Source organism: Phacochoerus africanus, chromosome 5 (genome assembly GCF_016906955.1).
Source record: "Phacochoerus africanus isolate WHEZ1 chromosome 5, ROS_Pafr_v1, whole genome shotgun sequence".
Taxonomy (NCBI): Eukaryota; Metazoa; Chordata; class Mammalia; order Artiodactyla; family Suidae; genus Phacochoerus; species Phacochoerus africanus.
Window position 1 is genome coordinate 111,206,160 of NC_062548.1, and position 26,237 is coordinate 111,232,396.

The following is a 26,237-nucleotide window of genomic DNA, read 5'->3' on the forward strand; positions in this document are numbered from 1 at the left end:
TCAGCTCCTTCTTCAGCTTTCTCTACAAAGACTCCTGATTGTATTAGACACATCTCATAAAAGTGTGTGTCATTGCTGAAATTCTTAACTGGGCTGTTTCCAAAGATCTGATGCATTCCTCCAACGACTCCAGGAATGAGTCAGCAGGACCCCAAGGAATGGCCCGGCAGCACTACCCCGTCCCTTCTCTGCTGAACTTCACACAAGAAAGCTTAGTCCCTGCCAACACTGAGGGCATGTTCTGGACCAGAGCTTGCTCTTCATTTCGTTTTTACACTGTCTTGGAAATGAGTCATGGCACCTGCCTCCAACCCCGGATGTCACATCCACCCTGTTTCTTTCATTAATTTTGCAACACCTTTCTCATCATTCCTTGTCTTTGACACCTTTTATTCCAGCAGACCCACTCTAAAGCCAGGGGCCTCAAGCTTCCATGTGGATCAGTCAGGTGGGGGCTTGCGAAAACAAGGTCTGGGGGTTCCAGGGTGATAGGTCTGGGGTGGAGTCCCACAACCTGTATTTCTTTCTTTTCTTTTCTTTTCTTTTTCTTTTCTTTTTGCTTGTTTTTTAGGGCCACACCCGCAGCATATGGAGATTCTCAGGCTAGGGGTCTAATAGGAGCTACAGCTGCTGGCCTATGCCACCGCCACAGCAACGCCAAGTTCAAGCCGCATCTGTGACCTACGCCACAGCTCACGGCAACGCCGGATCCTTAACCCACTGAGAGAGGCCAGGAATCAAACCTGCAACTTCATGGTTCCTAGTGGGATTCACTTCCACCACGCCTCGATGGGAACTCCTCTCTTTTCTTTTTAATTGAGGTGGAGTTGATTTAAAATGTTGTGTTTCTGGTGTAGAGCAAAGTGATTCAGTTATATATATATATTTTTATGCTTTTCCATTATGGTTTATCATTAAATACTGACTACAGTTCCCTGTGCTACATAGTATGATCTTGTTGCTTATTTATTTTACATATAATAGTTTGTGCCTGCTAATACCTAAATTATCTCCCCCACCCTCTCCTTTCCCCTTTGGTAACCGTAAGTTTGTTTTCTATGTCTGTGAGTCTCTTTCTGTTTCATAAATAAGTTCATTCCCACAACTTGCCTTTTTTATACAGCCCCCAGGGGGTTGTGATGCAGAGGGGGCCCCACGCACCACACAAACCTGATAAATGCAGCTTTGACGAATATGAACAAGTGTGATTTCAGCATCATCCACAGTAAAAAAGAGAAGAGAATTAAGAAAGCCCAAAGGTGCAAAGCTCGGCTTCTCCAAGTCTCCTCGGTGACTGTGCAGAACAGACTGCGTGTGAACGTGCACAGCTGTACCTGCTTGCGTCGCAGGGTTCCCATCTAAGACAAAGGAACAGCTCCATTCCGCTGGGAAGGGGAGACAACAAAAGCTTCTAGTCCCCAAGGCCTGGAGCCCAAAGGAGCCAACTTCCCTGTATTCCTCCTCCCAAGGGTGATCAAGGAGGGGTGTGGGAAGGGGAAGTGAGAGGATGCAGAAAGGGGGGAGATGGGTTTAGCAAGAGCAATGGTTCTCAAACCACAGCTGTACCAGCACCCCCTTGAGAGCACATTAAAACACAGAGGGCTGGGCCCCAACCTCAGAGTTTGATTCAGTGAGTCCAGGCTGAGGCCTGAAAGTCTGCATTTCTAACAAGTTCCCAGGTAAAGCTGCTGTCCCTGGACCAGGGACCACACTTTGACAACGACTAGGTCTATGAAGTGCCATTGGAGCAGTCTGTATTGTAAGAAGGAATAGGGCAATTTCATCACTAACACTCAACACTGAGCATTAAAAACCATCACTACCACCCAGAGGTTTGGTGGAATACACATCTTCTCATGACGCAAGGAGCCGTTTACAGACATAATCTCAGTATCCATTGAATTAAATGAATTTCAGCCGGTCTTTCCCTCAGAAACAAATGTGACTGGTAATGCGTATTAATCAAGCAACCCTACTGAAAGTCTATTGTATACAGAACCACTGCCTGGGCCAACTTTCCAAAGGATAAAAAGTAAAACAAAAACAGGGTCCCTGCCTTTAATTTATCAATCTGAATTATTTCACTTCCCATTACTGAGAAATTGTGGACTAAAAATAACCTTTTCACTATCGCAATAAGAAGGAAACAGCTTTCTCGAAGGAAAGATTGTCTTTGCCTGCATTCTACTTTCAGGAGAATAAAGCAAATCATTTCTGTGTGGAGGTGGAGGTGGAGGACAGAGGAGAAATTAAAGTGAAAATTTGCTTCTTCTTTTTTTTTTGTCTTTTGCCATTTCTAGGGCCGCTCCTGTGGCATATGGAGGTTCCCTTGATTTGCTTCTTTTTAAACCAGCTTCCAGGAGGTGCCCCCAGAGACCATAAACCATTGGTAAGACCTGATACATAACCCACTGAAATACATTAAGCATTCTAATTTTATTTATTATTTTTTAGGCCCCCACCTGTGGCATATGGAAGTTCTCAGTACAGGGGTCAAATCACAGCCAGTCTATGCCACAGGAATGGCAGATCCGAGCCACATCTGTGAACTACGCCGCAGCTCATGGCAAGGTCAGATCCTTAACCCACTGAGTGAGGCCACAGATCAAACCCATGTCCTCTTGGATACTAGTTGGGTTCATTGCCGCTGAGCCACAACCAGAACTCCATTATAAGCATTCTAATTTTCAAGATGAGAAATACACTGACACATTAAAGAAAAATTTTTTCACTAACAGCCAGAAAAATCTTATCAATAATATCATGTTAATGTTCATAGGGCTTTTTTGTGAAGCATGTTCATGAACCTCATTTTACCTGATCTTTCCTACAAAACGGGAGGTGTAGCCAATGGGTGCTATTAACCCCATCCACAAACAGGAACAAAATTGCCCCACAGAGGTTGCCTTTGTACCTACCTTGGGTTCATCTCACAAGGTGCAAATTAGCTGGGGGGGTGAGTGACACTAAGTAAACCTCAGAATAGCATCCAAATGTATTCCAAAAACTGCATACTCTTACTTTAACACATCCCAACTACTCTCTATGAATTTTCTACAATTATCAGATTGGAACGTATATAAACTTTCTTAGAGGATTTAACATTTTATTTTTTTATTTAGCACCACGTGAAGATTCCCTCCTAATTTGCCTTTTAACATAGCAATGACCACAGTTTTTTTTCTTTTTGGATCCTCAAACTTTTATCTTAAGTTTCAGCCTCAAGGCTCTGGTGAAAAGTGTTGTTTTCGTCTTCTTCTTTTTTTTTTTTTTTGTCTTTTTGCCTTTTCTAGGGCCTCTTCCCACGGCATATGGAGGTTCCAGGCTAGGGGTCTAATCGGAGCAGTAGCCAGCAGCCTGCGCCAGAGCCACAGCAACGTGGGATACCAGCCACATCTGCAACCTACACCACAGCTCATGGCAATGCTGGATCCTTAACCCACTGAGCAAGGCCAGGGATCAAACCTACAACCTCATGGTTCCTAGTCGGATTCGTTAACCACTGCGCCATGACAAGAACACTGAAAGTGTTGTTCGCCACGACAGGAACACTGAAAGTGTTGTTTTCTGCTTGGCAGAGGCATCCCAGCAGCTTGGGGTTGGTCTGGCTATCTGGGTAAAGTGCAGGCAGTTGGGTTATGACAATGACTTGTGTGTGGCCTTGGGTACTTCACTATTCTACATATAGTTTTTCTCATCAATAAAAAAATAGCAATAAAGGTGATCAAAGCTTCTATTTAAAACATTCTTTTTGAATTAACATTCACAAATCTGTTGCATTTCTTTACACTAACAATGAAATAGCAGAAAGGGGATGTAAACAGTCCCTTTTAAAATTGCATCCAAAAAAAAAAAAACCCCACAAAACTCAGGAATAAACCTGACCAGGGAAGTGAAAGACATACACTGAGAACTATAAAACACTGATAAAGGAAATCAAAGACAATTCAAAGAAATGGAAAGATATCCCATGCTCTTGGACTGGATGAATTAACATTGTCAAAATGGCCATGCTACCCAAAGCAATCTACCATTCAATGTGATCCCCATCAAATTACCCATGATATTTTTTTACAGAGCTAGAACAAATAATCATAAAATTTGTATGGAACCATAAACGACCTAGAGTTGCCAAAGCCATTCTGAGGAAAAAGAATGAAACTGGAGGCGTAACCCTCCCAGACTTCAGACAAGACTACAAAGCTACAATAATCAACATGCTTCAGCATGGTATTGACACAAACACAGACATAAGGATCAACAGAATAGAGATCCCAGAAATAAAGCCACATGCCAATGGCCATTAATCTCTGACAAAAGTGGCAAGACTATATAATAGAGAAAGACAGTCTCTTCAGCAAGTGGTGTTTGGAAAGCTGAACAGCTGCATGTCAATCTGTGAAGTTAGAACACACACTCACACCATAAACAAAAAATAAAATGGCCTAAAGACTTAAATATGATAAAGACATGATACCACAAAACTCCTAGAAGAGAACAAAGGCAAAATATTCTCTGACATAAATTACATCAATGTTTCATTAGGTCAGTCTCCCAAGGCAGCAGAAATAAAAGCAAAAACAAAGAAATGAGACCTAATCAAACTTGTAACCTTTTGCACAGCAAAGGAAACCATTAAAAAAACTGAACCTATAGAGTGGGAGGAAATACTTGCAAACAGTGTAGCTGACAAGGGTTTAATCTCCAAAATATACAAACAGCTCATACAATTCAATAACCAAAAAACAAACTACCCAATCAAAAAACGGGCAGAAGACCTAAATAGACATTTCTCTAAAGAAGACATACAGATGGCCAAGAAGTACATGAAAAGAGGCTTGACATCACTAATTATGGATAGTGCATCAAAATTAAAATGAAGCACTATCTCACACCAGTCAAAATGGTCATCATTAAAAAGACTACAAATAAGAAATGCTGGAGAGGATGTGGAGAAAAGGGAACCCTCCCACACTGTTGATGGGAAAGTAAGTTGGTACAACCACTACGGAGAACAGCATGGAGGTTCCTCAGAAAACTAAAGATAGAGTTACCATATGATCCTGCAATCCCACTCCTGGGCATATATCCAGAGAAAACTTTAATTTAAAGAGATAAATGCATCCCAGTGTGCGTAGCAGCATTATTTACAATAGTCAAGACATGGAAGCAACTTAAATGTCCATCAAAAGATAAATGGATAAAGAAGATGTGGTATACATCCATGGTAGAATACTACTCAGACATAAAAAAGAATGAAATAATGCCATTTGTGACATGGACAGACCTAGAGATTATCACACCAAGTGAAGTAAGCCAGAGAAAGAAAAATACCATATGATATCACCCACATATGGAATCTAAAATATGACACAAATGAACTTACATACAAAACAGAAACAGATTCAGACATAGAAAATAAACTTATGTTACCAAAGGGGGAGTGGGAATAAAGTAGGAATTTGGGATTAGCAGGTACAAATGACTATATACAAAACAGACAAACAACAAGATCCTACTGCACAGCACATTGTACTGTATTCAATATCTTGTAATGTACCATAAAAGAGAAGAATATGAAAAGAATATAAATGTGTATACATATATATAACTAAATCACTTTGCTGTACACCAGAAACTAACACAACATCATAAATCAACTATATTTCAATTAGAAAAAAAAAGAGTTCCCATTGTGGCTCAGCAGAAATGAATCTGACTAGTATCCCTAAAGGACAAAAGGTTAGATCCCTGGCCTCCCTCAGTGGTTTAAGGATCTGGCATTGCCATAAGCTGTGGTGTAGGTCCCAAACACGGCTCGGATCCCTATGCCTCGGGTGCAGCCCTAAAAAGACCAAAAAAAAAAAAAAAAAGGCAATCTGAGGTCCACAATCAAAAACAAAAACAAAATTCTTTACCCGTGCCTTCAAAGTAGTGCTGAAAAATACCAAATCCTGGGGGTTCCCTTCGTAGTGCAGTGGAAACAAATCCAACTAGGGACCATGAGGTTGTGGGTTTGATGCCTGGCCTCACTCAGTGGGTTAAGGATCCGGCGTTGCCGAGAGCTGTGGTGTAGGTCACAGGTGTGGCTCGGATCTGGCATTGCTGTGGCTGTGGTGTAGGCCAGCAGCTATAACTCTGATTAGACCCCTAGCCTGGGAACCTCCATATGCTGCAGGTAAAAAAAAAAAAAAGACAACAAAAATCCTGTATTATTCTTATTCCTTAATAATAAAATCCACTGGCATTTATAAGTCCCCTATTTATGTTCTTCCACAGCCTATGAAACCTGACTGGGGATCAGCCCTGTCTCCCTTATCACCTATTATTCTAGCACTCACTGACAACCCAACAAAATTCACCTCTGGGTCTTTGCGCAGGGCCAGGCCTATTCACACCCCAGGGCCTTTGTGCTGGCTGATCTCTTGGCCAAAAAGGCTCTTCCTCCAAACCTTTTCATATCACATTGGTCTCATAAGTCACTTCCTTACAGAACCTGTCCTCACTGCACTCTCCCTCCTCTAGCCCCCATTTACTCTCTAGCCTATTGCCCTGTTTTATTTTCTTCATAGCACATAATCTGAGTGCACACAGGGCTCAGGGAAGGTACAACAAATGAATTCATTGATTCCATCCATCCTTCATCCCTTCCATAAAAGTCTATGTGCTAACTAGGTACCCAGGATAAAGAGATGATTATGGTATGGCCCCTACCCTTACAGACAGAGCTCACATTCAAGCTGGGAAGCATACCCATGCACACTGGCACATGTGTGATACAATGCAATACAACGTGAAAAGTGTTACCATAGAAGAGGATTTGTATGCCTGATATTCACAAGAATGACTTGAATTGGACCAGGTGATGAATGGCCCTCTCCCCATCATTTCCTTCAGGTTGAAACACATCTCAGAGGAGCCGATTTACTGATCTGCTTGAAACTTCTTTGCAGCTAATGTCAGAAGCAGAAGTCTCCCAAGGTAGCAAATCAAGGTGAGGCAGAAAGTCTTAGCCAATTTCAATAGCCTTTACAACGAACCATTTTAAAGATGCTAACTGTTAACTATCCACTTGATATGGTGTCAAGATGAAACACATAAGGGTGAAAAGATGGAGATTCTATTTTTACTTTATAATGACAATAATTAACTGAAGTTCCTGCAAGATTGAAAGTGAGATTGGAATTGTTTGGTAATCCTATAAAAAATACAAACACTTTTTAAATCTACAAAGACAAAAGATCCTTATTATTACATTTTTCTTATTTGATTATCCTGTTTTCCTCCAGTGGCTTTTTGCTGGCTACATCTTCCCTCTGAAGATATTCCTTTAATTTATCACCAAAATACCTCTGAAGGCTCCCCTTCAACTGTTCAGTTCTCACCTTTAAATAACAGATGAGTAAAGTCAACCACATTAACCTTAGTTAAAAACACCTTCCTCCAATTTGTCTTCCCATCCACTGACCAAACACATCCTTCCTCTGGTCCAGCAGAACCCAGAGCATGTATTAAAAAACCAGCCCATCCATCTCCTAATTTACAAAACACGACATTTCGCCAACTGTTTACTTACACCCATGCCAACAATATTACTCAAATGTGGCGCAGTGAAAAAACCACAGGGAATAGTGTAGTTGGCCAAGAGCAATATCGGCAATCTAAAATTACAGGGAAAATCATACAACATTCATTTTACCTAGTCCCAAATCTCTATCAGATGATGTTGAGCAGAAAGACTCCAAAATTGGCAGGGAGAAAGGAAAAGCTGTCTTAAAGTTTGGGCCATGCCAGGGTAGCATTCAGAGAGAAAGCAGGAGGAAACAGAATAAGGTGGTATGCCCTTGAAAAGCTATCATAAGCACTGTCTATCAGGCAAGGGATAAGCACACAGGGAAAACCATGGAAAGAAAACCAAAGGGGAATTATTGCCAAAAGGTGAGAGGAAACAAAAAAGGAAGTAGATTCCTTTGTGTAGCATTTAGAGGACAGTATTTACAACACAGCAAAAAGCAGAGATGCTGGTTCAATTCAATTCCACCTGATTCCATTAGCATTTGTACTATGGCAAGGAACAGAGCCTGGGTACTTCAAATGACGCAAAGAAAATTCTGCTCCCCTGGAGCTCCACACTGTTAGGGAGGCAGATGCCCCTCCCACCTGGTCCAGCCATACCCAGAGCCAAGTTAGAGTGAAATCAGAGCTGCGCTCCAGGAGAGGGGAGGAGAGAGCCATGATTTTCACCAGGGGATTTTAGGAACACCATGAGGGCTGTGTAAAAGGCTGAGGCATCTAAAGCGGGGAGGGTCTAAGCAGACAAGTGGGAACCCCTGAGAGCTCACATTTGTCAAATATTATTGTGCACGGAGGCAGGAGAAGTTGCTCTCCAAGCAGTCTTTGTATATTACTTTGTGCGGTCCCCCAACAAGCCTCTGAATGATAGTACAGACCATCATCTGTGCAATGAATGGGGTGACTCAGCCTTGCCCCAGCTCTCACAGTCCAAGGTCACATAGTGAGGAAGTGTTAACAAAGTATTAACATCAAGATAGGTACCCCCTATTCTAACTCCAAAGACTAAACTTCTAACCATAGAGCTACACAGCCTCTAGTTCAGGGCAAGCAAAATGGAGACTCAGTGAGGACAGAAAGAAGAGAAAGGCAAGAAAGGCAGAAAAGGTGGGAGAGTAAGAGGCCGAATTTCCTACTTGTAACCACATTGTCTTGGGTCCAAATGACACTATGCATACAGATTGTCGATACACAATGGATTGTGCCTACAGGAAATGCTCAATCCTTAACAATAAGCTAGCCAAATTAATAGTTACACGTGAGCATATACAAATACAGCTCTGGTGCGTTTTTCCATAAGTACCAAAACAACCAATTTGTGTCACACCAACAAATTATGTACTATTTTCTCTCCACTAGGAAGACAGAAAACATCATTAGTAAAATATGCAGTTAGAGCAAGATGAATCCATAGTCTCTCCCTTATCTATACTTGATCTTAGCCAAAAGGCCGAGAAGCGATCTCTCCCTTATCTATAAATCATCGTGCTTAATTACCACATCGGGGAGGTTTTAAAAACATGACCCCAATGAGTAGCTGTTGAAGGTATTATTTTCTACATTTTTGTGTATTTAAAATATTTTATAATTAAAAATAAAATATTTGGTGGGGGGAAAAAAATACCCAATGTATTCCAACGTGTTTAAATCTTTTTAAAGCCATTTTATTTAACCACTCATGTATCATTAACAATTTTGCCAATTTCCAACTCTTGTAAAAATACATGTATTCATCATTCAACTAACTAAAGAAAAACTGGGTGTGAACAACCCAATATGCGGCAATCTTTGTATGGACTATTCAATGTTCAGTAAAAGCAATGTTTAGAGGGCTCCCGCCTTGAGAAGTTTCTGAACTGTTAAGTTTTGAGCTTGGCCTTCAGATTCCCAGACAAAGGGTCATAAATATTGCCCAGGACAGAGTTCCTTCTGGGTCACTGTTTCTCAAAAGGCGGGTCACCTCTATCAGCATCACCTAGGGTGCCTATTAAGTAAAAACCTCAGAGATTCTGATTCAAGAGAGCAGTTTAACAAACTTCAGCAGTCAGCGGCACATTCATGGTTTTGCTTTGGGTCACGCCTGTAGCATGCAGAAGTTCCTGAGCCAGGGATCGAACCCAGGCCATGGCAGTGACCCAGGCTGCTGCAGGGATAACACCAGATCCCTAACTTGGGGCACTATAAGAGAACTCCATATACATGTTTAAAAGGCACCAATCTAGAATCTCTTTAAAGGAGACCAAGTAGAAATGGCCAGAGGTATAATCAAAAATCACCGGCAGCCAATTCCTTAATTTCCTACTCTCTGGAGCAGCTGGAGCTCCTGCATGAGGGAAGAAGCCACATGAGGGAAAGTGGTACAGTCTGTGTGGGAGGGGCCAGCTGAGCCTCCGCCCATGCATCCTCCTTGGGTCTTTGCATCCTAAGTGCCCCAGGGGTGGCCCAACTCCAAGCAGCCCACATCTCAAGCCCGCGTGTTGGTCTACTGGTGTCCACTGGTGTCTGTTAGGAACCGAATGGTTCCCTCCCCCGCTCGAAAAAAGGTAAGTTGGAGCCCTGATCCCCAGGACCTTCATATGTGACCTTATTTGGGGACCTTTACAGAGGTGGTCAAGTTAAAATGAGGTTATGAGGGTGAGCCTCAATCCGACATGACTGGTGTCCTTATAAAAAGGGGAAATTCTAACTACAAAGATAGATGTGCAGAAAGGGATAGGAAGAAACACAAGGAGAACACAACCTCCCACGAACCAGGAAGAGAGGCCTGGAACGGACTTCTCCCCACCCCCACAAGGAATCAACCCTCTCAGCACCTTGATTTTGGACTTCTAGCCACCAGGACTTGGAGATAATAAATTTCTGTGGTTCTAAGCCAACCCCGTTTGCAGTATGCGGCACTTTGGTCCTGGGAAGTCACAAAGTGCAGTGAGCAGCAAAAGCCCATCCCAAGCAGGGCTGTCAGGAGGGTTAAGACCAAGGCCTCAGGAGAGGATGCTGCAGCAGTGGACGTCCAGGAGGCCAAGGGCAGCAGAAAGCAAACAAACCGAGAGCTACAGAGCTGGGCTGGGGTCCCAGCCCTGCCCCCTCTTTTAAAAGGGCGTAATAAATCCTGCCTCTCCAGGGTGTGGAGATCAGCTCTCCAGGGCTGCCTTTGGCACCACCTTTACCAGTGTTGGAGAGATACAGAGAAAATTAGCATGAGCCCTGTTCGAAGATGACATGCAAATGTGCAAAGTGTTTCATATTAAAAAATACATCAAGAAATAAAAGGAAGAGAACACCCTCCCCGTGCTCTGAGGCACTGCATACACGACCCTCACCTCGGCAGCAGGTCCTCAGCACACGCTCTGAGCTCGGTCAGTGCTGCAAGAGGGGTGACACCGCCCCAGCACTCCAAGTCACCCTGGTTCATTGCTAGGAAGGACTTGGAAGCGACATCTGCACTTCAGGAAAATTTAATTCACGCTCCCAAACATGTTTGCGTATGTTTGGAATATCCAAGACGACAAACAACAGGGTCAGACACGGCAAACTCCTGCGGTGGCCAAGGGTCCTTTCAACACGTCAGGCTTCCTAAGGGCCAAGGGTTCACTGGCCGGAGGACCGCTTCACTAAAGCAGGCCAGGCGGGGGCCGGCGATGTGCTCAGGCTGGTCCAGGGACTGCGGGGCTTCACAATGAAGGTTTAAGTACAATCGCAGCCCAGAATTTATGGTTCCTAAATGTTTGTTTTAACCAGCGCTGAGAACACATATTTGACCCAGTGTGAACTTGACCCCTGGGTCGGTCTCCCTTCGCCGGGCTGTCTGTGCCGCCCAACAAGATTTTCCAGGCGACCCTCCCACCTCTGCTCCCAGCGCTGGGGCCGGGGTGGCCCTCCCAGCAGCTGCCACGGTAAACCTCACTGCAGATCTACTGGCGAAGCAGCTGTCAATGGCCATAGCAGGCATATGAAAAATGTGTGATCATTCTGGGCCCGACTCCCTCGCTAGCCGAGCCAAGAGGGACAGGAGACGGCCTGCGAGGCCTCTCTGTCACCTGGAACTCCAGCCACACTGCACACTCACAGGCACTGCCATCTGCTGCACCATCTCTAGGTGCCAAGGGCATATATGACTATGATTCCTCTGTACATAATTAGGGAAAATGTCTAGGGTTGACTTTTTTTTTTTTCCAAAGCAGCATGGGCTGAATGCCAGTGGAAAAGCAATGGAATATCGATTTTCTGTTTCTTGCTAAGGAGAGAACAAGTCATTTGATGTGCCATGAGTTAAAACAGACCCTGTACTCCCTACAGCTGGCTGTGTTTCTTCTCTATTCATAGACCCTGGCACATGGTAAAAGCTAAACAGATATCCATTAAATAAATGCAAGAACCATCCATGCATTTAGGGAGGGCCTGCAATGTGCCAGGCACCCGCTCTGGATTCAGATCTGCCATCTTTCCTGTTCGGTCCACCTCGCCCTGCCAACCCGGCCTCGCCCTCATCTCGCCTTTCTTCTTTTGTCTTGTCTGTTCCCAAGCCCCGTCTCCTCTTTAAAGCTGAGCCCACTGGCAATGTCTCTCTCTGGTCCACACTTAACCCCGAGAGAGGGACAAAAAGACTGGAAGAGGGGGTGGGTTCCATCTGGACAGGGCGGGGGGGGGGGGGGGGACGCAAAAAACGGGGAGAGGCAAAAACAACATTAATGCCCTCTCGATAAATGTTAACCCTTGGGAAAGACAACAAGTGTGGTGCCATCTCCTTTGCCCAAGCAGACATCACTATCAGCAGTCACTCCACGTTAACAACTAAAATGACATGTCCTGTGCTGTGATTTCAATTCCTAGAGACACCCCCCCAACACACACAGAGGGTGTCTGGAAAAGCAGCATTAATATGCAACTGGGCACCTCTACACAGAGACTGGGTGGTTAAAGCCCCGGAGGCCACCACTGCGGACACCCACATCCATTCTCCGCCTGGCTGGGTCTGCTGCTGCTCCTTCACAGCTCTCTGGTTGGCACTTTCAGGTTCACTAAATCTTCAGTCTTCAGAAGCATCTGCCCTGGGCCCTTTTAAATTAATGATGATCATTGCACAACTATAAATGTAATAAATTCATTGAGTAATATAAAAATAAAATAAAGCAACAAAAAATTAATTAATTAAGTTCCAATCAAGTAAAAACCATGCCGTCTGCCTTGAAGGGGCACCATGTTTTCCTCACAGGATTAAGCAAACTGAACAACGTGAACACATCCCGTCTCTTATGCGGAATATTTTTTGCATCAATTGGAAAACAGCCTCTACAAACTGAAATTCTTCAAGCTAAACCCTTTCAATTATCCTCAAAACGGAAGGACAATTAGAAGGCAGCCTCAGTGATGTGCGTACACGTGTTATGATGACTCTGTTTTAATAGGGAACTTCATGTTGATACATCATCAGCTTTGGTATCTGCAAGTGTAATAAACCAAACCCAAGTGCAATCGATCAATCCCAGGATATTAAGGAAACGAGAGAGGAAAGTGACCACCAATCAATTTTGTTTACACTAGTATCAATTTCTCCTTCACTAGTGTTTACTGTAGTAGTTGCAGCCACCAATATTGGTGTCAGGATTTTTTTCCATTCAATTTATGAATACCTCAGGGAAGGCTTTTCCATCTACACAGCAAGCTTTACACAAAGAGAACTAGAGACATGCAAATGACCTAATGCTTAGTGTCTTTTAAAGTTCTTTTAAAATAAATCATCAACCCAAACTATTTTATTTCTTTTTTTTTTTTTTTCAGTAATCAAAGCCAGGCAGGATGGAAATGACTGGCTTTTTCATTTAGTCCTTTTTTTAATTCATCTATCTTGAGGTATAACAGACAAATAAAAATTGTATGTATTTAAGGTGTATGATGCTGTTTCAATAGACATACATGTGAAATAAGTACCACAATCAAGCTAATAAAGATATGCCTTACTACACAGTTAACATACATTATTTGAAAAGAAGATGACAATAGCAGGGAGAAACGCACAGGGGGGAAGAAGAAAACTGAGTGATAGATAAATGAGACAGGATTCACTTGGCTTGATCCAATAATAAACTCTAAGAATCCTTCTGGTTTCATCGAGGCTTTCACAGCCATCATTCTCTTTCACCTTGACACCCACAACCATCCTGCAAAGCTGTCAAATTTTTAGCACAGTCATTTCAGGAGGGAGAAATAAACAGTCAGGGAAGTCAAATGAATTCACACAGCAAGTGAAGGCCTGAGGATTTATACCCTGGTCTTCTGAACCCAAGGCCAGGAGTCTTTCTTGGTGTCACACCACTCAGCCATGGACACAAGTTTCTCGGCTTCAGGGGTAACCCCAGTTGCCCATGTTTCACAGAAGGTATAGGCTCCCTCACCTCTGTGGCTCTGCCAGGCAAACACAAACCAAGGGCCATGCTGAAACATATCCATTGAGGAAACAGGTGACTTTGGATTGAGCAATGACCTGCTCCAGCATCACTTTTAAAAATACAACTATTCCTAGAGTTCCCATCGTAGCTCAGCAGTAATGAACCTGACTGGTATCCATGAGGACGTGGGTTTGGTCCCTGGCCTCACTCAGTGGGTTAAGGATCTGGCATTGTCATGAGCTGTGGTGTAGGTCACAGATGTGACTCAGATCTCAGGTTGCGATGGCTGTGGTTTAGGCTGGTGGCTGCAGATCCAATTCGACCCCTAGTCTGGGAACGTCCACATGCCGCACCTGCAGCCTAAAAAGCAAAAATAAATAACTATTCCTGGAAGGAGCTGTGATTGAAGTTTCTAGCATTTGGGCTTCAACTCATTTGTCAGCCTGAGCAGTATCAGAAGGAGAATCGTTTTTGAGTGCTGAAGACCATCAAATGGGAGAGACATTCTGCACTGCTTGCTTAGATCCTGGTGCTACCAAGGGCTACCTTCTGGAAGCTGGAAGGATAACTTGAGCCAAAAGCAGGAAGCAGGTGTCATGAGACTAAACCAATGTAACAACTTCCTCTGGAAGCATGTAATAACTGTTCAACCCTAACTTTTCTGACCAATAGCCTCCTGCAGCCTTTCTCTTTCTGGGTCACCAGAGGGCAAACCTGGCTAAACCCAGGCATGCCCACACCCTTGACCCCCTCCCCTGGAGAAGCAGGAAGGTCATGAGGCAATGCCTCCAGATGGGGCTGCTCTCCTCCTAGAGCATCTCTGGCCCTTCTAGAACATCTCTAGATCCCTAACTCCTTAGACAACCTAAGAATGGGGACTACTCTCTGGTCAGAGACAGCACTCAACTGCATCATTTGCCAAGTAAACTCTTTTTTCTTTTTTTTTTCTTTTCTTTCTTTTTTTTTTTTTTTTTTTTGCTTTTTAGGGCTGCACCTACAGCATATGAAGTTTCCCAGGCTAGGAATCGAATCGAAGCTGTAGCTGTTGGCCTATGCCACAGCCAGAGCAACACAGGATTTGAGCTGCGTCTGCAACCTACACCACAGCTCATGGCAATGCCAGATCCTTAACCCACGGAGTGAGGCCAGGGATAGAACCTGCATCCTCATGGCTCCTAGTCAGATTCATTAACTACTGAGCCACGGCAGGAACTCCAAGTGAACGTCTTAAAAAGTCTTAACACATTCTCTCAAACAGGCATCAGAGAGCACCCACCCACCCCCTATAAAAAACCTGCTCTGTATTTTCAGCCTTTACACAGCAATATCCCACTTTACACAGCCGTGGTGGTGCTGTTGTGGACGGGCTGTCTCCATGTCAAAGGCAAACCAGATCATGTTGGGTTTTGAGCAGGAGTTACTGAAGGGAGGAGAGGGTGTGTGATTTGACCCGAGAAATTGTAAATTCAGGAAAGTGCTGGTGCATTATTGTCAAGAGTAATCTAAGAGGAAGTGAAGAATTATGACTTAATCTAAAATGCCTACAACCCTGAGCATTTCTCATCTAGTGGTTTGAGTTCAATAATGAGGAGGCTGATTAGTGAGTTCATGTCTGTCCTTACTCCTTGATCACAGCCAAATCATAACCCATCTGGACGTTGCTTCTTACAAAATTAAATTAATGCCAAAGGTCTGTTCCTTTCAAGGATTGAAGGCATTTTTCAACAAGCAAGCTCACCAGAATGACTGTCCTAGAATTTCTTACAATTCATTCACCAGTATTTTTAAATCCAAACCATATACAAGACAAACTTCTAAACTTGACTTGTTACCCTAAATACTAACAAGCTGCTAAAACTTTGTTGATTTCAGTCCACATGTTTATGGTTCAAGCTCTGTGGAGAGAACACCTAAGAATGCTGAAGTTTTTCTGAATGGAAATTAGGTTTTGTTGGGTTTTTTTTTTTTCCCCCCATTTAACACCGGACAAAATCAACGTGTCGAGATCACCTCAACGTACATTTTAACCTAATCCTTCATTTCACAATGCATAGAGGAAATATTTTCTGATGTTCTCAAACCTATGTGCATCATTAATACATTTTTCCAAAATGCTGCTGAGCATGTGCATAAACTGGAGAAGCACTGCAGGAAAACCCATGGGTCAGCTCTGGAGAACAGGAAAGTAGTACCTTCCACTCAGGGAACAGTCAGGCCTCAAGGATGATGGCTGCTGTTGTCAGAAAGCTTTAACACTCTTGGTATTTTATTCCAGAACAAAGCCTCCTACTCCCCATTTCCCTCCTGCCATCCACTTCAAGAATGTTTTGCATTTGTCAATGCCCATGTTTAAATTAATTGCATTGGTTCTGCCATACGGCATATCCTCCAATGGGAATTTTTTATTCCTAGCCCCCAATTCATGGGTATAACAGAGTAATTAGTACCACAGTGGGATGCAGGAGAATCTTGGACACGAGAGCAGTTTTGTCCAATGAATTGCTGCAGGCGTGGATGCCATCCTGACCCTGGCCCAGCCTGTCCCAGGTGGTAATGAAGGCTGCAGATAACAGGGCGGACTGCATTGAAGACATCAACTTCTTCAGGGCAGCATGAGTCTCTTCAAGTGACACCTGTGGGATCCCCACTTGTGGATAGCCCCACTTCACCTACTAGGCAGGGCCACTGGGAATATGGAAACTTACGTTTGGTGCACCTCTGAGAGCCAGGAGCCTTACTCCAGCCGTGACAGCACTGCCCTCCACAGACATTGACCCTGAAACAAAGCAAGACCCCTGAGTTCAGCAAGAGCAACACCCTCTTTCAGAGAACCCAGCCCCCTGCTTCCACATTCCTCTGGCTTCCAGAGAGTCCTAGCAGATACCTAAGATGTCCAACCCAAACCTGCCCAGGTAGGAAGGTAAGGACAGTGCCTCCAGGAAGGATGGGAGAACCAAAACCTGCATGACCTAGAACTCTACAGGAGGGGAGAACAGGGCCCAAAAAACTGTTTTCCAAACTCCAAAAGTACAGGAGAGCCAAGAGTATTTTGTACATTATATGCGCCTACAGTTTAAATTGAATCTGAATTTCAAAGAGAAGCGTCCAAACAGGGGTGAGATTACAAGGCCTGGAACCACCCCTGAAGAAAAAAACAAAACAACAACAACAAAAAAACAATAAGCAAAACAAGTTTTCCTTCACATCCTCAACCTGTGATTAATGGGGGGGGGGGGGGCGGGGGGCGGAGCAGGGAGGCTGTTTTAAAAGACCAATAACAGAAATGATCCAAGTGAAACTCCTGTCAATGCTAAGGCACCCGGCCCCAGGAAAGCAGACCCCACAGGTGCAGGGTAGCCAAGCCCACAATGAGTAGGATGCTGAAAATTCTAGGTCATGTAACAGGAGTTGGATCTTGACAATCAGGCCTCGTCCAAACGTTTTTTTGCATCAACTAGAAAAAAGTTAAACTGAAGTTGCAAAGTTTAATTGATGCTGAGGGATTAAGCTGTAGTGACCTCATGTTTACGCCCATCTTCTAGGAGTAATTTGGTTTGTGCACAGGAGGTTACGCCCCAGGCAGAAATGCCTTTTGTGTTTACCCACAGTTCAGTAACAATGCGATCGAAGTTTATTCTCAGAGTTCCGCGGCTTCCCCGCACTCGGCTCTACCCGCCGCGCTCCAAGTAAGGCAGGCAGACGCGAACCGGGAAGAGAAGGCAGGACCCACCGCGCACGACGCCCGCGACCCCGCGTGTCCCGGCGCGGGCAGAGCGCGCGTGCGAGGAAGGAGGGAGGGTGTGGGCTTACCCCTGCAGCTGCTGCTTCTGCTGAACCTGCAGCCTCGAGGCCCCACCACTCTGGGTCTCCTGCGGCACTTTGGAGCGCACCGCTTGCCTGCCTTGTTTGGCGATCGGGGCGGCCGCCGGGTGACCGCCGGGCTTGGGGTGGAGCTGCCCGCCGGGGCCCCCGGGACGGGCGGACTCCGGCGGTGGCGGTGGCAGCCGGAGCCCCTGCAGGGCCGCGCCGCCGGTCGGGCTGGTGCGCCGCGTCCGCTCCGAGGGGGCCCCGGCGCCCGCCGAGCTGCGGCTGTACCTGGCGTTGAGCGCGACGTTGAAGGTCCGCGGGCGCGCCGGCCCGCCCAGGGGCAAGGCGCCCGCCGCCAGGCCGGGGCCCGGGCGCACCACGTAGGTGATCCTCCGCACCCGGCCGTGCGCGGACGACGCGAGCAGCCCTGCCCAGAGCAGGAGCCCCCACCTGAGCCAGGCCCCCGCCATCGCGGGCCACAGCCGGCGCCTCCGGCCCCCGCCCCCGGCCGTGCGGCTCGCCCGGTGCGGCCGCCTGCGCGCGCTTAGGCTCCTCGGTAAACTGCCGGGAGCCGGGGAAAAGTGGGGAGGAGGAAAACTCGGTTGCAGGGGAGGAAGTTCTGAGGGCGGCTGAGCTGCCCCAGACCCCAGCCGAAAGCAGCGGGGAGGAGGGGGCGGGGTGGGGGTGGGGAACGCGAGGCCCGGGAGGGGAGGGGCGAGGGGCGCGGGCTTTGCTAGGTGAAGGTCCACTCGCCGCGCCGGGGGGCGTAGGGGGTGCCCCGCCCGCGGCCCGCCGAGAGTGGGCGAGGGCGGGTGTGAGCGCGCGGGACGCTCAGCTGCAGCCCAGGCTGCAGAGTCTTTAAAAAGTTTCTCTCGCGGTGGAACCGAGTGTCAGATCTGAACAGCCAATCTCCGGCAGACGTGACGTCAGGCAGTAAATCCTAATTGGGGAAAGCGTGAGATGAGCCCGAGAACGCGCCGCCACCCTCCACATCCACATAGATTGTTACTGTGGGTCGGCAAGGCAGAGGTCCCCGCTCCCTGGTCCTGTGTCCCAGAAAAGGACAAAGAACTCAGCAAACTCACTGAACGGAACTTTCCTGCTAGAAGCCCGGCTGAACTCGTTTGAGACTGTTTGAAAGGCATTTCCAGTCATTTTCTTAGCCATGTTTGCTCAGATACTTTCTGCGGGTATTGGATTAAAATACCAGATCGGGCCCCAGAAAGGACTGCTCAGAGTGTGCAGTGATGTCCATCGGAAAATGTTTAGGTGGTTCTCTTTGGGACTATAAACTCCGCGTGAATGTTTCGGGTCTGCAACTTCTGGTACCCTATTCCTCGCTGGGCATGTACCAGGACGGGCAGCAGGGGGCGCCCGCGTAGACGGGGAAAACCCGCAGTAAGACTCGCCCCCAGGAGCAGCCCTGCTCTTGGTGAGGAGACCTCTAGGACAGGAATACAGGATTTAGGATCCATGACAACATCAAGCCATTCTTAGTATTTTTTTAAAGCAAAATCAGTTCCTTAGACCCTTATCCGAAAGGAAGGGCAACTCACTGGAAATGACCCAAAACACATTAATAGGATTATGATGTCCCAAGGGAGAGTCCCTGGGATCACGATTTTTTTTTTTTTTTGCGAGGAGGGGGGAAAGACCATGAAATAATAATACTTACTTTTAGCATTTAAATTAAAAACAATGGCTCCAACAGAATGCACAGTTTCATTACATGCATGCCATAGAAAACCCGTGGTCAGAACAGTTTTTGTTTTTTTTTTTTTTTAATCCTTTTAACTAAGAATGATGGTCTGTTTCCAAGGCTTTGTTGTTCATATTCATATTTATTTGTGCCTTATCCTGGCTAGTAGACAGTTGATAACAAATGACAATGGTTTTAAGAATTGATGGAAAATAAAGTTGAGGAAACTTAATCCCTTATTCTATTTTTTCTGTACATTGGAGAAAGACCTCCAGTATTTGATTTGGTAGGAGAGGACCTCAGTCCATCTGCCTGAGGGCAGTTTCATGTGAATCACACTCTGAGAGCCACAGTCGCAGAATAAATGGCATCTGGCGGGAGGGAGAGACCTCAGTTCAGTCCTAAGACTGCCCCTAAGTAGCTGAAAGACCACAGGCAGGTCACCTCTCCTCTCTGAACCTCAATTTCCTCCTCCATAACAGGGAAGTTGAATTAAAAGTCCCTTACAGCCCCAAGAGTCTGGCTCTAAGAACATCTGGGGTCCCGGTGGATAAGATGAGTGAGGTCACTCGAGGTCAGTCTCTAAGCCCAGCCAAAGGGAACCAGCTGAGAAGATTGAGGAAGGAGAATGATGAAGAAACTGCCTTCCAGCCTCCCTGTCTGTAGGAAGGACACAGCACAAGCTAATAAATATCCACCAAGTGCTACTCTGACACAAGCAGAGAGGCTGACCCTCTGCAGATACAAAGTATCACAGGCACAACCTTTTTGTGCTGGAGAAACTTCCTCTCTGGCTAAGGAGACAAAATGTAAACAAACAAAAGTTTTTTTAAAGATAAAATAAATAAAGCAACACTTTGAGATAATGACAGAACCCTCACAAGACAGGATCTGATTTGTGAGAGGCCAGTGTCACAGTCCAACCCCTAATTCTTTGTCATCATCTCATGCAGAATTCACAACATGCAGGGAAGGCATTTCTTACCTGCAGCTCAAAGCAGTCTATGGAGATTTTGCCTCTCATGTAGGGATTCTAGAGCAGCAGTTAAAGGGATGAGAGCAGGGAGCACTGCTAGAAGCACTGACTCCATTCTGAAGATCCAGGACTGGCAAGAAGAGGTGTCATACAGGTGAAAGTTCAGGAAATAGTGAAGGACAGCATCACCAAAGGTCCAGACTTTAGTCTGTGGTGATGGGTGAGCTGTTCCTATGACTCACTCACTCCAGGACCCAGGTGGATGGCTTATGTCAAAGCTTGTTTTGGTCAATGAGAGGCAGCTGCCTGCAGAGGGCAGCGCCTGGACAGAGAGCCCCAGCGCTGGGCTCAAACTGCATGTCTGCTTCTCTTTCCATGGAAGCATTGAGCGAGTCATTTCATCTGAGCTAATTTCCGGGGGCCTGGAGATCAACCCAAGGTCCCCACATTTGGGGAGAGCAATGACTTTAACCATGCTCTATGGCTCTGCAGAAAAGTGTTTAAAAATATACAATGCAACTTTGCTTTCTCTTGACCCACAGCTAAGCAGAGGGCGGTCTTTCACTCCAGTCTTCGATCTAATTCCAACCTGCCTTATGACAGATTTGAATACATCACAGGTAGATTATCTCTGAAACATAGGAAGATTCTCGAATGTAAATGCTAAACTCATCCATAAATGGTCCATATACGTTTGTATGCATGTGGAATACACAACCATTAATGTGGTCATATACACCTAAGCAAGCAGGGCACTCTGGAAACTCCAGCAAAGTCACAGGTTTTCCACATGAGCCTCTTGCTATTTACATAACTAGCAAGACAATCCTCAAAAAATGTGTTGTGCACCCTATGTGCTATCGAATGAGATGGTCACTCATCTATAACACTATTGTTCTGAAAGTGAAAGCCCAGTTTCTGTCAAGGATGCGGACCAGCCTTTGCCAAGTTAGACCAAGTTTAATGCCAAGCCCCCTAGGTTTCAAGGTCCATTTATATTGGCAGTACACAACTTCCTGGTTCAAGAAACAAGTCTTTAAAGATCTCATAAAACTTCTTGGACTTCAGATGGTTTTTACGAAACAATACTCAGATGAGCTAAGTGTAAATGAATCAGAAAAGCGGATTATGTTTCCCATAAAAACTCGTGGGTTTGAGGATTAGAGGAAGAAAGGAAGGTTGGCAGATGCCAAACTTTTTAAAGCACTTTGAAACCATTAGTCAAATTCCAAATGCAGCCAGGTTCCCTCATCCTTACACTTTATGAGTTTTGTAATTGAAAATCTTTTCCTACATTTAGGATCAGCTACAAATCAACGTTAGTGGCTGCCTGTGATCAGAACCCCTTCCACCCATGTTTTCTTCCAGCCAAGGATTTCATGAAGCCTCTCTTCGTCCACTTCTGATTTCATCAAGACATTCTTAGAAAGAGAAAGACAGGGGAGACGGGAAAGAGAGAAACAGGACGTCAGTGAGTTGTAGATAAAAGAAAGAGAAAAGAGAGTGAAAGCAGGAGAGATTGAGGAATGGGAAAGAAAGAGGCGGAAACAGAAGAAAACGCATAAAGACAGAAAGAAAGGGTCATGGGTGGAGGGGCAAAAAGAGGTGAGTAGAGGGAAGGGAGGAAGAGGATGGATTGGAAAAGGGTGAAAGGCAGCAGAAATCAATGAATGAGAGGGGAGCAGAAAGGTAAGAGTAGAGAAAAGGAAATCAAGAGCCAGAAGAATTATAGCCAGCACCTGTGGGCTAATCTTCTCAGGCTGCTCGCCAGGATCCTGGCAGCCTGTTCTGAACCTCAGCTGGTTCAGACCTGAACATCAGGTTGTCCAGGTTTGAGCTAGAATTAAACCTGTGGCCTTAGAAGGTGCGAGCACAGAGGCTGGCTGGCCGCCCCATGCCACATGCAAAGCGGGAGGCAGCTCAGCTCCAGAAGTCTGCACCTAGGTCCTTCAGTTACCCTCATGGTCCTCTCCTGTGTTCTTTCAACCACTTCATCAAAAAGCAGGGATGAAGGACTGGAAACAGGTGACCTCCTCTACATTTAACTCAGCTTCCAGGAAAAAAAAAATCACACAGAGCTTTATAGATGAAGAGTTAAACAGAGACTCATCCAGTGAAGGTATCAGTGTGTCTGCCAAGTTGGGTCAGCAAGATGGAGATGGGGCTGATTTGCAGAGAAAGTTGAGGTGCCTCTGCAACTGAGCAACAAGTGGACCTGAAGGTTACCCCCAGTGCTTGCTTTCCCTTTAAAGCTTCAGGTTGGAAAGTGAAGCATCCTTAGCTGTAACAAACTTTTATTGAACAACTCTAGGGCCTTCAACTAGCCTACATAGACCCTTACAGCAAAATCAAAACTGACTTCCATTTCAGGTAAGGCAGTTTAAATAGAGCCTGGTTGGACTGCAGCCCAAAGTTGTCCCTGGGCCAGCCAGTGCCTTTATGCTGACCCTGAATACCTGTCCATGGCAATATAAACTTGTCTAAACGAAGTCCAATGAGGTAAAGAGACCTGGGGCAAATAATTACATGTGTGGTGAGTACTGAAAAAGGATTGTTGAAAGTGACACCCAGAGAAGGAAAAGGGTCAGGGGCACAGCTGCCTTCCTACAAATTTTGGAGATCCAATCCACAAAAGGAAACTCACCAAAAATCAAGTTTTGTGCACGCTAAATGTCCCTTTCTGATTATTGCAGTCCCTTCTCACTTACCTTGAGTATAATCAAGGATGAATATCACACAATGGTGGCTGCTAAAGACAATGAAATGCCTCTCTGTCTTCAGTGAACCAAAATCTGTTCATTAATTTAGCTTCTCATACACATTTATTCAAATCTTTGAACATTAAATAGGAAACTACAGAATAATTAAAAAGCTGTCAATATGATTTTATTCATACAAGTTATTCACCCCTTCCAAACCTCATTTGGTCATTGGCTGGTCAACATTCAAGGGGGCACAACGGAAATATGTTCTTAGTCTTGAAGAGTTTGCATCTTGGAAAATACCTGGATGTATACTGAACTGAGATGCACCTCAACTCTCTGAAACACTTGCCCCTAACTATTCGCAATTCCCTTTGGAATCTCAGCTTCAAACATTTCTTTGACCTTCCATTTGTTCAATGGAAGTTTGCCTACTTTCCCTGCTTAAATGTAAGTTCAAAGATGCCCAGAAACCTGCAAGGTTGGTTGAGTGTCAGGTGGGAAAGCAGAGTAAAGTTCTCTCTCCTCAGATACAACTATTTACAAACCATCATCCAGTTTTAAGAGCCACCTCCTTCTTTGCCTCAGCTTCAATGCCTCCCAGGTTGTTGAGTTGCAGGAATTTCTTCTTTATGTAAATGTCTGGACATTAGTAACTGTTACGTCTCTTGTCTACATTAGAATTTCCACCCAATGGCACAAGAATGTGATGCTGCCTGAGTTTAACGTTTGATCCTAATTTTTTTTTTCCAAAATTTCTCTCTGCCGCCCATCAAATTGATGAAAGTATCATTTGGTGAATCAAGCAGCTGAGAAAATAAGATGAAAATGAAGGAAGTTACTGTACCACTTCTACATAGCAATTCGTAGCCAACATGTCTGGTTTTCTAAGACCAAAGACCCTCTCTTTCAACTTCATCTTAGGCTATGTCCCCAAATGAACCTCTGTTCCAACTATATTTACCTACCCATTTTCATTCTTTCTCTTTGAAAGGAAAAAAAAAAAGGACTGGCCATCGCTAGTCTGCAAAAAAAAAAAAAAGACACCAGTATTCCTGCCTCTAGCAACACCATCACTCCCCTGAACTACTGTCATCTCTCCAACTAAAAGAATTCAAGATCCTTTACTTCTGTGAAACTCTTTGGACCATTTTTAACCTTAGTTTACTCTCCCTCCTGAACTCTTAGAGTATTTATTGTCCCTCCCAGCCATTAGGCACAGAATACATGCTTTGTAGTAGACAAAACACTTTTTGTAACTGAAGATTTTTTGTCTTCTTGGTCTTACTAAGATAAACCAGAACCGAGGCAAGTCGTGGTTAATAATAGTTGAGGTTTGGTGACAATGACCAACGACAAAGTGGTTTGTCTTTAGCTATTTGAAGGCAGGGTTCTGAGCAATGGGGTTTGCCCGGCTTTTCCCCCAAACTTATATACAGTTGGAGCAAGCAGAGGCTCTCTGTAGGAAAAGTAAGTTTTCTACCTCTGAATCGATCATTTGAAAAGCTAAAGAGAATTAGGCTTTACAGCTAAAGAGACTTTTGCCGTATTTCTGCCTCAAAACTGTTATATTCCCAGTTATATCATTAAAATAGTCAAGGCTTTTATAACATCTCTTTTTTTGCTGCCCTCTCAACTCATTATTATGGGATGCCAGGACATTCTCGGAGAATGCATCTAGTAAAAATCCACATAATATGGACGAACTGAGCAATATACAAAAGTAACTCATACCACTAAAGAAACACCAGCTATGCAAGGAGAGATCTGGCTTTCTAAACGGTGAGGGGAGACCAGTAAAACCAGCACAGTGTCTTGTGATTCCTCCAGGTTTCCAGGTTTTAAAGCCCAAGCTACTGCTGAGAGGGATCAGGTTACATCTGCCAGCCGCCCGGAACATTCCACTTAACCCTTTTCAGTCCACCACCTGAATGTTACACTTCTATTTCCCTTAGAAGAAAGAGCATCTTCGGTCTTGATGTTTTTCCCCATGTTTTATTCCCTACATACAAGTACCTGGCCAGTCCCCAATGCCACCCCATCCCCATGAAGCTACCTGCTCCCGCAGTGACTTCCATGCCTCCAGAGGCCTGCGATATGGACACATACCTGGTTTGTCATATCCTGGGCACCTAACAGTGTACAAGTCAGAGTGAATGCCGGTTGTAAGTAAAGGCACAGTGTTTGTTGAGTGAATGAATGGCTGTCCGTTTGGGCACCTAATTGCAGCAAGCAGCAAGCAGTCCACAATAAGAGATCTTCCACCTATCTTTAACCAAAAGCCTTGTCCAAGATCCTTAAGTGGTCAGGGGTCTGGAAATGGATTCATTCATTCATTCATTCATTCATTCATGGACTCATATTCATTCACTAGCCATTTTTGAGAGCCAATTGTTTTCTAATTAACTGAGTGGGGAACAGATTTTCGAAATCTTTGCTTAGAAATTGAATGTGCCTGAATAGACGCGAGGCTTCTCTCTGAACACTGGGGAAGTTTTCTTTAGAAGGCACAGGATAAAGAGATGGATAGATGGACAGCTATGGTCCTCTTGTAGCTAATTGCTAGGAAATCGTTGGCAGAAAATCTATCAGCACTTAGAACAGCATCTGTAGGATGTAAATACATAACCCTGGATATCTGCTTGCCAGGAAGGAGCAGAAAGCATGGTCAAGAGCACAAACTTTGGTATCAAATAACCTGGGCTCAGTTCCTAGGTTTGGGAGAAAACTTGGGGGCTTAGGCCCACATTCTGGGTAAATCTATGAAGCAGCCGGCTGGGCATTAAGGAACTAAACTCTTGAATCCTCCTTGAACAATCACTTTTATGAGGGAAATGTTTTTGAGTCACTCAGGGCTGCCCTGGGAACAGCTTCTCAGCTGGAAGCAGTTGGAAATAGATAATCTCAGCCTTAGATCTGTCAAAGCTGCTCCCCCTGCCCCCGCCACCCCTTTTATCACTTTATGGTTCGGCACACAGAATAATTTCTTAGTGCTCATGAAGAGTTTCCTGATAGCCAGTCAGCAGCTACACACTTCCTGCCCTAACTCTTCCAGTAGCCATTTCTGGAAAAAATGGAGCTTCCTCCAGGGGTTT

General features: G+C 45.0%; 1 protein-coding gene and 1 non-coding gene across 7 annotated transcripts in view; one reads left to right on the top strand and one right to left on the bottom strand.

The window, feature by feature from the left end:
• LTBP1 (latent transforming growth factor beta binding protein 1) overlaps positions 1 to 18,250 on the bottom strand; it is a 420,392-nt gene extending 402,142 nt beyond the window's left edge. For all 6 annotated transcript variants that reach the window (XM_047782305.1, XM_047782306.1, XM_047782304.1 and 3 more), the window contains exons 1-2: positions 17,769 to 18,250; positions 16,664 to 16,734 (exon numbers count right to left, since the gene is read on the bottom strand). In XM_047782305.1, the coding sequence (XP_047638261.1) occupies positions 16,664 to 16,734; positions 17,769 to 18,235 (538 nt within the window). In that variant the 5' untranslated portion in view covers positions 18,236 to 18,250. The remainder of the gene's footprint in view (positions 1 to 16,663; positions 16,735 to 17,768) is intronic.
• Positions 10,717 to 10,821, top strand: LOC125128533 (U6 spliceosomal RNA). Its single transcript, XR_007135241.1, has one exon. It is a non-coding gene; the product is annotated as a U6 spliceosomal RNA (small nuclear RNA).
• Positions 18,251 to 26,237: the final 7,987 nt, after the last annotated feature.